This window comes from Oncorhynchus clarkii, chromosome 32 (genome assembly GCF_045791955.1).
Source record: "Oncorhynchus clarkii lewisi isolate Uvic-CL-2024 chromosome 32, UVic_Ocla_1.0, whole genome shotgun sequence".
NCBI classification, from domain to species: Eukaryota; Metazoa; Chordata; class Actinopteri; order Salmoniformes; family Salmonidae; genus Oncorhynchus; species Oncorhynchus clarkii.
The window spans coordinates 26,737,718-26,750,980 of NC_092178.1; the positions used below are offsets into that span (position 1 = coordinate 26,737,718).

Genomic DNA, 13,263 nt, shown 5'->3' on the forward strand with positions numbered 1-13,263 from the left:
TATTCTTTGATAAATGATTTAACATGCACAGTACATTACAATTCTGGAGCTGCTGCTCATGACAGCTCTGCAATTACTCATGACCAAATACAGTATTATTATTTATGACAGGCTTTTCAGATGTTACAGGCTTCTCAAAAACATCTCCACTAGTTGGACTCTGATACAGAGAGATGTATCAGACCTTTAACAATGATGGGAAACTGTAGTGACCTAGAACCAGTGGTGTAAAGTACTCAATTAAAAATACTTTAAAGTACTACTTTAGTAGTTTTTTGGGGTATCTGTACTTTACTATTTATATTTTTGACAACACTAATTTTACTTCATTACATTCCTAATGAAAAGTATGTACTTTTTTACTCCATACAATTTCCATGACACCCACAATTAATCGTTACTTTTTGAATGCTTAGCAGGACAGGAAAATGGTTAAATTCCCGCATTTATCAAGAGTAGATCCCTACTCCCTCTGATCTGGCGGACTCACTAAATAATGTCTGAGTGTTGGAGTGTGACCCTGGCTATCTGCAAATGTAAAAAACAAGAAAATAGTGCTGCCTGGTTTGCTTAATATAAGGAATTTGAAATTACTTGTACTTTTACTTTTGATACTTAAGTAAATTTAAAACCAAATACTTTTAGACTTTTACTAAAGTCCCCCCATACATTTTTTTGAGCCATGGGGAAGATCTCAATTGCATATTCCTCACATCCTCTCTCCTCATCTCCTTCTCAAAATCCATTGGATTAGAAAACAGAGGTCCCTCCCCTCTGACCTTTTCCTCCAATGGGTTTTGAGAAGGAGACGAGGAGAGAGGACACAAGGCGTTTGCGATTGAGCTATTCCCATGTTTTACATTACAAGTTGAGACCCTGTAACATGTTTCATTTTAATAAATATTTGTTTAAAAAAGGAGACCAGTAACACCATGTATGAGTATTATTATTAATGGTCAATGAATTCAATATCAGTGATAATAACACGCTCCACGTTTTTAAAAACACACACACACGACCGACTTTGGGAAACCCTACATTAGAGGGCACTATCATCTCGTGCAGGGTTTCCCAAACTCGGTCCAGGGGCCCCCCTGGGAGCACATTTTAGTTTTTGCCCTAGCACTACAGAGCTGATTCAAATCATCAAAGCGTGAATCAGTCTAATGATAGGGAAAAAACAAAACGTGCACCCGAGGAGGGAGGGCCCAAGGACAGAGTTTGGGAAACCCTGACCTAATGGATAAACTGTGGTATTTGCCAATGGCTCTGCTTCACAAGAGCATAATGACAATATCATCTTTGCTCTCCTGAGACTGTCTTGTTGAAGGATCAAGGTATAAACATACATACATACATACATTAGGCTACAAATTATAGTGTAGAACTACATTGCAACTACATGACCCAGCTAGAATCATCAGCGTCCTCTGACTCTCTCCCCCTCCATTCATGTAATATTTGCATATTAAACCAATTATGATATTCTAACTAATTAGGCCTACTTACTCCCGAGTGGCGCAGCGGTCTACAGTCCCTGGTTCGAATCCAGGCTGTATCACATCCGGCTGTTATTGGGAGTCTCATATGGCAGCGCACATTTGGCCCAGCGTCATCCGGGTTTGGCCGGGGTAGGTCCTCATTGTAAATACGAATCTGTTATTAACTGACTTGGCTAGTTAAATAAAGGTTAAAATAAATAAATAAAAGAAAATAAAATACTCAAGTGGCCTTGCTACTCTAAATTCATAAATCCTGTAGCTGGCGCAAAAGCGCCGATACCCGGTGGCATGCGGAACAACCAGGAAGTCGCGAGTGAAAACATTTCCGTGCGTCATGATCTGAGAATGCTTGTATATAAGGTACGTTTTCCTGACAAACTGCAAATAAAAGTGTGTTTAAAAAAATCATCCGATAACTAACTGGACGAGTTTATATTTATACCCAGCGAGAGTTATTATTCCTTTTTAATATGCTATTGTGTCATTTGCCTTTCGTGCTGCTTGCGTTGTTGTACGTCGAAGATGGTTTCTATTTCTTCGAAAATGAGAACTAATGTACTAAAAATCCCCCACATTGTATTATATTCAGCGATTTATTTGTGTTTAAGTCAATAACTTAACTCTACTTTTGCAGCCAAATAGGACATATTTTGTGACCAATACACAGTTGGCTGCAGGTGTGCTCACACTAGGCCCTGTCTGTTGGCTTTGATTCTTACTTTCACCTTGTGCTTTGCAATACAATAGTCTCTTCACCGTTAGAAAGCCAAGATAAAAGTTGTAAAGATTGTCAATCAATCCCATGGATTATTCCTGTGTTGTATGTATGTATGTATGTATGTATGTATGTATGAATGTATGTATGTCAGGATGTCTGTTGAAAGCCAAGCGAACCGGACAGTGGAGGTACTGGGGGTACCTGAGGAGGTGGAGGATGAGCTCCTGTATTTGTACTTTGAGAACAAGCGTCGTTCTGGAGGAGGTAGTCTGGTGTCTGTGGAGCTGGAAGGGAGCCGGGCCATATTACTGTTTGAAGAGGCAGAGGGTAAGAATGGATTCCGTCTGTGTAATTCTTGTAATCTGATATAATGTTGAAGGCTAATAAATGTCCTATGTACCTACACAACATCCTCATGAATCATTCTTTATCTGGATCCCCATTAGCTGATGTCTTAGCAACAGCTAGTATTCCTGTGGTCCACAAATTTAATGATACTATTGTACCAAAAACAATTATTCTATTACCATCCATAGCATTCTGATTTATATCTGTGTTTGATTAACAGTTGCAGCAAGGGTCCTGTCTAAAGGACCCCATGTCCTGCACAACGCTGAGTTGACCGTGAGGAAGCCGGCGTGTAAGGATCCATGGAGACTGTTGCTGCGGGGGGTTAACCCAACCACCAGTCAGGAGCTGGTGGAGCTGTATGTAGAGAACATGATGGGGATGGACATAGACGATTACACTCTGTACCCCTCACCTGGCAGGGACCTGTTCCTAGTACACTTCCGTCAGGCCTTCAATAAAGGTTAGGGGTTTTCCTATCAAGTTCAAAGATGGAATCCACAGTAGGGGGAAACGGAATCACAAGCCGCCCCACCACTCTTGTTTTTGTTGGCGTGCTGAGGAATGTCGTGCAGCGTTGTAAAAACATCGTAGGACATATTGTGCTCTTCTATCGTGTGTGCAATGTCAGAAGGGGAAAAAAACAGTTTGTTTGCAGTAACTTCTTTGATGTTGTAGTATCACAAACAGACACGCAGAGTTCAATTTACACCATGACATTTAGGGGGTGTCTGTATCGAGTGCATGCACTTGCACAACATTATTTTCTAGGCCTAATAATAAAGACATACTTTAAATGGTAAAAATGTATTACCTTTTAGTGTGGCATGAACACAGCAAGTCATATTTTCACCTGATTGTCAAACAAATCATTTCAAAAAGTAGGCATGTTCGTCCACTTCAAAATTATTCCAGCATTCCAACTGGATGTATACTCGTGGCATTTGATGACTGGAAATATACATCTCTTTCAAAACGACAGAAAAGTGTTCCTAATGACATTCAGCGATTGCCATCGATTAGGCTGACATAAATTTATGCGTCTTGCTGATAAAAATACTTTTTTTGTAGCCAGAAAAGTTGGGACACTTGAAATGGCCTGAAACTGTTCCGGGAAAAATGTGATGGTCACCTTAACACACAGTCAAATTACTAGACTAGGCAACAATGTGTATTAAAATGAAGTTCAAATAGATGTAGTGTTTAAAAAAAAAAAAAGTAGGTGGGTAAATTGGTTGCGGTGGAAAAAGTTACGCTCCCTATACTTTCAATGCATTTTATTATTTTTTATTTAAAGGGTGGGTAAACGACGCACCACTATGTCTACACCACTGCCGGTAGACTACCCTCTCAGACAAGGCAGTTTTAAACACCTGAACACATGCAGAATAGGTAGCCTACATTCAAATAAATCCATTATTTGAATCAGCCTGAAGGTATACCCTCGTTCATGAGTTGTCCATAATTCATGAGTTAATGCTTGGAGTCTTCCTAGATTGTGTGACATAAAACACTACCTTTTCTTTCCTTACATTAATGACATTTGACAGCGTTGTTTGCCACTGGTAAGCATTTAACAATTGAATGAAAACATTGAACTTAAACCCTGTACAAATCATGGATCGTGGCGATCTCGGAACACGCACTAGAAGTGTAACAATGCCTAGGTAACATTTCATTATGTTTCACCGTGAAACTGTTCTCATGGGCACACAAATCCAAAATAATGTAGGCTTATGCCATTGCAAAATCAAATGCTTCTAACCGTCACTATAGGCCTACTTAAAACCATAGATTTTAAGTAATTGAAATGATTTGGCAAACAATATAATTGTGAATGTATTTTAAGTGGCTCTGCTTTTGCATACAGTATAGTTAATGTGTGTATTCTTCCTTATTTTGCATGCACAGACTTCCAGAAGCTTTTCACAAAGATTTCTAAGAAGCCTCTAGATGGAGCGCAGATTGTTCTGGAACAGATAGATCAGACTGATTCCATCTTAGTGGAGAACCTGCACCCCAGCATCACAGCAGACATGCTCAGTCTGTACCTGGAGAGCCAACGGGGTGGGGGCGGTGGAGTTAAGGAAGTCACCATCATCTCAGAAGGGGTTGCCAGGGTCTCCTTCCTGGACTTTGACTGTAAGTTTTGAACATAGACTTATATGTTTTTAATGTACTGTGTCTCTACCGAATGTCTCTTTTTGAAATGTAAGTTATGTTTTCTACTGTAGAAAAAAAGGACTTTGTACATTTTGTATACAATCATTTCTGTTGTAGCTGTTGTATCCATTTTAAAGTACTAATGTTGTAGTATGTTAATGAAACATAAAAGCTATAAAGAAGGGGTATTCAAATCCCACCATGAGGGTCTGGAGTACTGCTGGTGCTCTCTTCTACCTGATAATTAATTGCACCCACTTGGTATCCCAGGTCTAAATCAGTCCCTGATAAGAAGGGAAGAATGTACTGGAACTGGCTTCGAGATCCAAATTTGAATTTGATGGCTATAAAGCATGCAAGTTCTATGTAGCTGTTGAATGTGTTTTATTCCCTTCCTTATTACATCTAACAGCAGTGGAACGTGTCCTTAAACAATCACACAAACTCGAGAAGACGGATCTGATGGTCAGGCCTTACTTCTCCTTCCTCCAATCAGAGGACTCCTCCTCACCTCTGACCGTTCCCCTGACCTCTCTGAGTGGAACATCCGATAGTAACACAACGAACACACCGCAGACAGAAAGTGGTGGGCAATCGCAGACTGGTTCTCTCCCTGCAGCCAGTACCAGTGACCATTCTCAGTCCTCCCATCAGGTTACCTCTGAGCCCCTGGTCCCCCTGCTGTCCCACCCTGTGTCCCAGGCAACAGCAGCCCAAGGAGGCATGGAGGACCTAACATCAATCCCAGAGCCCATGTCGAGCCACATCCCCGTCCCTGACCCAGTGAAACTTGCGCTGCTCCAGCTCAGTCCCCTGCTCCAGAGCCTTCAGCTGGCCCACCCAGCTTGTAGCGTCCAGATCAGGGAAGACGGGGTCCACATGGCAGGGTCTGACCGGCTGGGGCTGGAGCAGCTGAAGAATGCTATGTTGGAGTTCCTTGGGGGTATGGCCCAGGCTCATCTCACCTTTGACCTCGAGAAGGCCCACTTCCTGGCCAAACAGGAAGTGAAAGACAAGCTGCTGCAGACGTTGAAGGACAAGGGACTGCCGTCCATGTACACAGTGTCGGACTGCGTTGTTGTGGTAACGTCTCTGTCTTTCAGCTTGGTGAGCCAGGCGTGTAGCTTGCTGAAGACCCTGCTGTCTGACTTCAGTATCCCTGTGGACAGAGAGTATGAGTGTATGCTGTATGCCCAGGAGTGGACTGGCTTCCTTCAGTCTCTGGGTCTCTGCTCTGCTAAGGTGTCAGAGAGGGGACAGATAGATGTCCTGACTCTGAGAGGGTTGGAGGAGGAGAAGCAGGCTAAGATAGTGGAGTTCCTCAGTACACCCATTGAAACAGAGGCTATCATTTCTATGGAGCCAGGCATGTTGAAGTACATCCAGACCCACCATCATCAGCTACTGGCTGATATGGACCAGGTGTCTATCTTCCCTCTGGACGCACATGGGATCTGTGGACTCCGAGTAGGTGTTTTACCTTTTTGAAATATCATAAAAACATTCCCTTGCATTATCTAAATTAATTCACAGCATATGCAGTAATCCTCTCACACCCTTTTCACACAACCGAGTCAAGCTGAGCTGTACTGGGTTGGCCTGGTTACATGTGCTGGAGTGGACATTGTGAAAATCAAATATCTGAGCCAGAACAGTACGGTTGAGTTTGGCACACTAGTGTGAAAAGGGTATCCAATGTCTTTGAATAATGGTCTTATACAGCGTTTCATACTCGTCATGTCTGTGATTGGTAGATCCACGGCAATGCAGGGGCGTGTCAAATGGCTGATGAGGTTCTGAGGGGTGTGGTGTCGTCCATCGTGACCAGAACCATCACAGTGAACGAACCGGGTGTGGCGCGGTTCCTCATTCAGGAGGGAGAGGGGACTAGCATCCTCAGGGAGATGCAGGCCAAGTTCCAGGTCTACATCAACATGGAGAAGGTGCACTGGGAACCCCTGGAGAATGAGGTAGCTGGCCCAATGATGACGATATTAATATAGACTGTATTATCGATGCTTTTACTATCATTACTATTTCACTTGACAAATGAGGTTGCCGAATGATAAAGATCTACACATGGATGTATAATGCAATTTGTTTTCTGTGCCATGAACTTGTTCTTCTACATTGTTTGGATAAGCATAGTTAGGCAAATGGTGTATTTCAGAGATCATAGGAGGCTGGTGGGAGGATGGGTTCATTGTTATGCTGGAATGGAATTCAAAGAACTGTATCAAGCCGTTTCATTTATTCCATTCCAGCCATTCCAATGAGCCCATCCTCCTATAGCTCCCCCGACCAACCTCCTCTGTCCAATATGTATGTGTGTGTGTGTGTGTGTGTGTGTATATATATATATATATATATATATATATATATGTTTGTCTATATACAGTATGTCTCTGGTGTATTCTAGCTTTGTGATCTCCCTACAGGACATCTTTGAGGCTGCATGGAATATGACGTCCCATCAGAGCTTCCAGAGAAGGTCCTCAGATGGTTCCTTACAGGCTTCCACATCAGTTCTGACTCATACTAACCAGACTTCCAACGACCTCTCAGCTCCAGACATAGGTACATACTTTCATTATTCTCATAGCGATCACATGTATTTGAAAAAAAAACATTTTACATAAATTGTCAGTGTTGTACCCAGCCTAGACACTGAAGAGCATATGGAAGCACAGTGGCCAGAAGGGAGTTATTCTATTGGCATTGTTGTTTTGCAATCACTGAAAACATATGTACTGATCCCAGGTCTTCTAGAGGAGGCAAAGATGCTGTTCTCAGCCATAGATGAGATGGTGGACTGTGGCCTCTCTAGTCTGACCAGAACCACTGACATTGAGGAGGATCTGTATACGGCCGGGGAACCCATTGCCCTCAGCACCGACCAGGGCCCAGACAGAGACAGCACTGAAATGGAGGAGCAGGCTACAGAGCCGCTAGTGGAGGGAGGGGGTAGTGATGATGAGGGTGCTCTTGCTCCTCTGGTTGCCCAGGATGGAGGGCAGTCCTGGGCCACGCAACTCTCCTCTACCCTGGATGAGGAGGCCCAGATGTCCCTGGCCATCCAGTACTCCATGGAGACCACAAAGAGGTCCCTGACCGAGGAGGAGGAGCTGCAGAAGGTTCTGGAGCTGTCCAAGAAGATGACGAAGATGACTCGGCATGATGGTGGTGCCATGGCTACCTCTTCCCTCCCTGCTGCTGGCTTGCACCTCGATCAGGCTGTCCAGGTGTCTCTGCAGGAGGCCATCCAGTCAGCCAACACGGCAACAATCTTTGTGTTCGCTGGCTACAGTTGTGACCTGATCAGAGTGGACATTGCCCTGAACAAGAAGGTCACTCTGAGGAAGCATGAGGAGAAGCTAGAGCACCGCAGCCTGAGGATCCTGTCTCAGTACCACAGGTACGTGTGTGTGTCTGTGTGTACATTGTGCATTTTTTTTATAGTTATGGGCACCGACATGGAAAATGTATATCGATATCAGTTGCAGTTTTTCCATTCAATATTAAATTGGTTCGTAGAAAATACGTTGTGAATGTTTACTTATATTTGAAGTCCAGACAAGTGCTTGCTGATTGTCCATTGGGACAGGTGTGTTCTGATGGTATAAACCTACCTAACTGTTTTGAAAGTGCCTTCCTCACCATCTTCAATAAGCATGCTCCATTCAAAAAATTTGAACCAAGAACAGGATATAGCCCTTGGTTCACTCCAGACCTGACTGCCATTGACCAGCATAAAAACATCCTGTGGCGAACTGCATTAGCATTGAATAGCCCCCGTGATATGCAACTTTTCAGGGAAGTTAGGAACCAATATACACAGGCAGTTAGAAAAGCTAAGACTAGCTTTTTCAAACAGAAATTTGCATCCTGTAGCACAAACTCAAAGTTCTGGGACACTGTAAAGTCCATGGAGAATAAGAGCACCTCCTCCCAGTTGCCCACTGCACTGAGGCTAGGAAACACTGTCACCACCGATAACTCCACTATAATTGAGAATTTCAACAAGCATTTTTCTACGGCTGGCCATGCTTTCCACCTGGCTACCCCTAACACGGTCAACAGCCCGGCACCCCCCAAAGCAACTCTCCAAGCCTCCCCCATTTCTCCTTCACCCAAATCCAGATAGCTGATGTCCTGAAAGAGCGGCAAAATCTGGACCCCTACAAATCAGCCGGGCTAGACAATCTGGATCCTCTCTTTCTAAAAGTATTGTTGCAACCCCTATTACTAGCCTGTTCAACCTCTCTTTCGTGTCGTCTGAGATCCCCAAAGTGGAGACACTCTAGACCCAAACTGTTACAGACCTATATCTATCCTACCCTGCTTTTCTAAGGTCTTTGAAAGCCAAGTTAACAAACAGATTACCGACCATTTTGAATCCCACCGTACCTTCTCCGCTATGCAATCTGGTTCCCGAGCTGGTCATGGGTGCACCTCAGCCACGCTCAAGGCCCTAAATGATATCATAACCGCCATCGATAAGAGCCATTACTGTGCAGCTGTATTCATCGACCTGGCCAAGGCTTTGGACTCTGTCAATCACCATATTCTTATCGGCAGACTCAACAGCCTTCGTTTCTCAAATGACTGCCTTGCCTGGTTCACCAACTACTTCTCAGATAGAGTTCAGTGTGTGAAATCGGAGGGCCTGTTGTCTGTACCTCCTGGCAGTCTTTATGGGGGTGCCACAGGGTTCAATTCTTGGACCGACTCTCTTCTCTGTATACATCAATGATGTCGCTCTTGCTGCTGGTGATTCTCTGATCCACCTCGACGCAGACAACACCATTCTGTATTCTTCTGGCCCTTCTTTGGACACTAACTTCCCTCCAGACGAGCTTCAATCCCATACAAATCTCCTTCCGTTGCCTCCAACTGCTCTTAAATGCAAGTAAAACTAAATGCATGCTCTTCAACCTATTGCTGCCCGCCCGTCCAGCATCGCTACTCTGGACGGTTCTGACTTTGAATATGTGGACAACTACAAATACCTAGGTGTCTGGTTAGACTGTAAACTCTCCTTCCAGACTCACATTAAGCATCTCCAATCCAAAATTAAATCTAGAATCTGCTTCCTATTTTGCAACAAAGCATCCTTCACTCATGCTGCCAAACATACCCTCGTAAAACTGACCATCCTACCGGTCCTCGACTTCGGCGATGTCATTTACAAAACAGCCTCCAACACTCTACTCAGACTGCATCCAATTTTTTATCACAGTGCCATCCGTTTTGTTACTAATGCCCAATATACTACCCACCATTGCGACCTGTACGCTCTCGTTGGCTGGCCCTCGCTTCATACTCGTCGCCAAACCCACTGGCTCCAGGTCATCTACAAGTCTCTGCTAGGTAAAACCCTGCCTTATCTCAGCTCACTGGTCACCATAGCAGCAACCACCCGTAGCACGCACTCCAGCAGGTATATCTCACAAGTCATCCCCAAAGCCAATTCCTCCTTTGGCCGCCTTTCATTCCAGTTCTCTGCTGCCAATGACTGGAACGAATTGCAAAAATCACTGAAGCTGGAGACTCATATCTCCCTCACTAGCTTTAAGCACCAGCTGTCAGAGCAGCTCACAGATCACTGTGTACATCACCTGTACATAGAGCATCTGTAAATAGCCCATCCAACTATCCCATCCCCATAATGTATTTATTTATTTATCTTGTTCCTTTGCACACCAGTGTCTCTACTTGCACATTCATCTTCTGCACATCAATCACTCCAGTGTTTAATTGGTATATTGTTATTATTTCGCCACCATGGCCTATTTATTGCCTTACCTCCCTTAAGTAATTTGCACACACTGTATATAGACTTTTTCTACTGTATTATTGACTGTTTGTTTATTCCATGTGTAACTCTGTGTTTTATATGTCGAACTGCTTTGCTTTATTCTTGGCCAGGTCGCATTTGTAAATGAGAACATGTTCTCAACTAGCCTACCTGGTTAAATAAAGGTGAAATTAAAAATAAAATAAAAAACATGGGATGCCCATCAGCAGGCAATTAACTATGGTAACTTGAGCCTGTGAAAATATCTGTTTTATGCCTGCAGGAACAGTCATGTTCAGTATGCTTTTTACAGAATGGTGTAGGTTAAGAATAAACCTAGATTACGATACGATATGCCTTGCTCATATCAATATTAAAAGATATCATATGGAATTTGCAATATTGGTGCCCGCAAGCAAATGTTTTTTTATATTTACAAATAAATTCAATAAACCAATCAGGAGGTGTCTGGACTTCATCAAGAGGAAACATGCTGTGGAGGTCACCATCCAGGGAACCACGGCAACCATCTCCGGGTTCAAAGACTTCGTTACCGGGGCGATGCCGGACATGAAGCTCCTGCTGAGGAGGATATCCACGACGACGTCAGACGCCGACATCCTGCGGACGGTGCAATGGCTGTGGCACGACCCAGCGTCATCAGGGACAGAGACCGCGTACGCTCCGGAGGCGACAGTGTTTATGGAGAACGCCTGGAAGATGAGGCAGAAAAAGATCGACATCCTGCTCAACAACCAGCCGCACATCATCAACTTTGAGAAGATGCAGGAGTACAACGTGGCCTCTGGGAAGTCAGTAACCATCTCCAGGAAGATGCTGAGCTCAGAAGACTTGTACTCAGATATACAAGGTAAAGAACTTAGCAAATACTGTATGTGAGCCTATAATCATGTTATTTATTTTTTGGTAAATAACAATTACATTTGTGAGATGCAATTTAATTACTGACGCAATATCTTAACAAAGCTATTTAATATGTTGCACCGTTTTCCGTCATGCTATATCGCACTTATATTGCTACAATATGTTGCACCGTTTTTCAGATGAGGACTACAGTCTACTGTCCAACCTGCCTGAAACGTCCAGAGTGAATGAGGATTCTGATGAGTTTCAGGATGTTGTGAAAGACTTCTACGACTCCATACATGAGTACCACAACAGAATCAAAATCATTAAGGTATGTAGGATCTATCAATGTCAACAGCAACTAACCATTAACTTTGTGCTGTATCAGTGACGTCAGAAGCCATTCCTCTGTTAATCGCATTTCCCAGGTTGAGAAGCTGATGAATAGGCTCCTTTACAACCAGTATAGACTGAAGAAGGCAAGTATAAATCAGAGTGCCAATGACCCAGAAGTGGAGCGTACGCTGTACCACGGCACAAGTGAGACCAGCGTGAAAGAGATCTGCGTTCATGGCTTCAACAGAAGCTTCTGTGGAAAGAATGGTAAAGCTTTTCTAATGATAGTTTTTTTTTTGTGTCTCACAGTAGTTCATCAGCTTTTTTTTCCATTTCACTTCATTTTAGCATTGTTTTCATGTAGACTTGTAATCATGTGGCCTCTTCTATATCCTGGTCTCTCTGCAGCCATCGTCTACGGTCAAGGGTTATACTTTACTAATTTGGCCTGTATCTCTTTCTGTAATTTAGTCTCTTGTTTTGGTTTCTCTTTGCAGCCACTGTTTATGGTCAGGGGGTCTACTTTGCTCTGAACTCAGCCCTGTCTGTCCAGGATCAGTATTCTCCCCCCAACGCAGACGGACACAAGTTTGTGTTTGTGACCAAGGTGCTGACTGGGGACTACACTCAGGGCAGTCACTCCATGAAGACTGCTCCTCTGAAGGAGAGCTCTGAGATACCCCTCAGATACGACAGCGTGGCAGATAAGATGGACAACCCCTCTCTGTTTGTTATCTTCAACGACACACAGGCTTACCCTGAGTATCTCATCACATGTCAGAAGATTAATTGCTGAGGGAGGGAAGGAAGGAGTGGGATAGGATATCCAAAAAAAGCACTAACTCTGTTTCGGCATCGTGTTTTTACATTTTTCCCTATTGGGAAGAGGATTCATGGAAATTCTATTTGAAAAATACTGTGCATTGTGTTTCTTTAATCATGCATCTTACTTTAGTTTTTCTAACTTGTTTACGCTGCTGCTCTTTATTTATGAGACAATATAGCCTTCTTCTACAGTATAATGATTACAAATACTCAGTTATCCATACCAATAATGATTGCAAAGTGCTCATTCACAGTGCAATTGAATCATGAATTAGCCAAATGCAATGTTCTCGACTACAACCGTATATTTAATTGTATAGTTTGATTATAAAAGATCAATGTAATGCATAACGCCCCTCCAATGGTATTGCATCGAATTTTACCTGTGGAATGCGGTTTTAACCAATCAAGATTAGACCCCACGGTTGTATAAATGCATTTAACTGGTAATGTGTCTTGAAGAGCCAAACATTGACCCTACTTATTATGTTGCCTTTTATATTTATTCTATTCCATCTGAGTGATAGATACCCTATTTGTCCTTTACATTTACTTTGGGTAAAAAGGTGGCGTTAATTTGATATATGTTCAATAAAACTCTTGTCCTGTCTGTTTTTTCTTTTTGTGCACACACAACTGCAATAGGGTGAGATTTGAATCGTACACATATTCTTTCAATGAAGATGGGAACTATTATTGCGTGTTTG

General features: G+C 43.1%; 1 protein-coding gene across 3 annotated transcripts; it reads left to right on the plus strand.

Moving 5' to 3' along the window:
• The first annotated feature begins 1,778 nt into the window (after positions 1-1,778).
• LOC139392395 (protein mono-ADP-ribosyltransferase PARP10-like) lies at positions 1,779-13,166 on the plus strand. Of its 3 annotated transcripts, XM_071140360.1 has the most exons (12): positions 1,779-1,862; positions 2,372-2,547; positions 2,789-3,031; positions 4,480-4,710; positions 5,144-6,198; positions 6,486-6,701; positions 7,170-7,308; positions 7,492-8,146; positions 10,990-11,399; positions 11,593-11,726; positions 11,824-11,998; positions 12,229-13,166. In XM_071140360.1, the coding sequence occupies exons 2-12, from the start codon at positions 2,373-2,375 to the stop codon at positions 12,525-12,527; spliced, it is 3,732 nt and encodes a 1,243-aa protein (XP_070996461.1). In that variant the 5' UTR covers positions 1,779-1,862; position 2,372; the 3' UTR covers positions 12,528-13,166. The 3 variants fall into 3 exon arrangements, with proteins under 3 accessions (XP_070996461.1, XP_070996460.1, XP_070996459.1); XM_071140359.1 differs by lacking the exon at positions 1,779-1,862 and having other exon boundaries at positions 2,261-2,547; positions 7,501-8,146; XM_071140358.1 differs by lacking the exon at positions 1,779-1,862 and having other exon boundaries at positions 2,263-2,547.
• Positions 13,167-13,263: the final 97 nt, after the last annotated feature.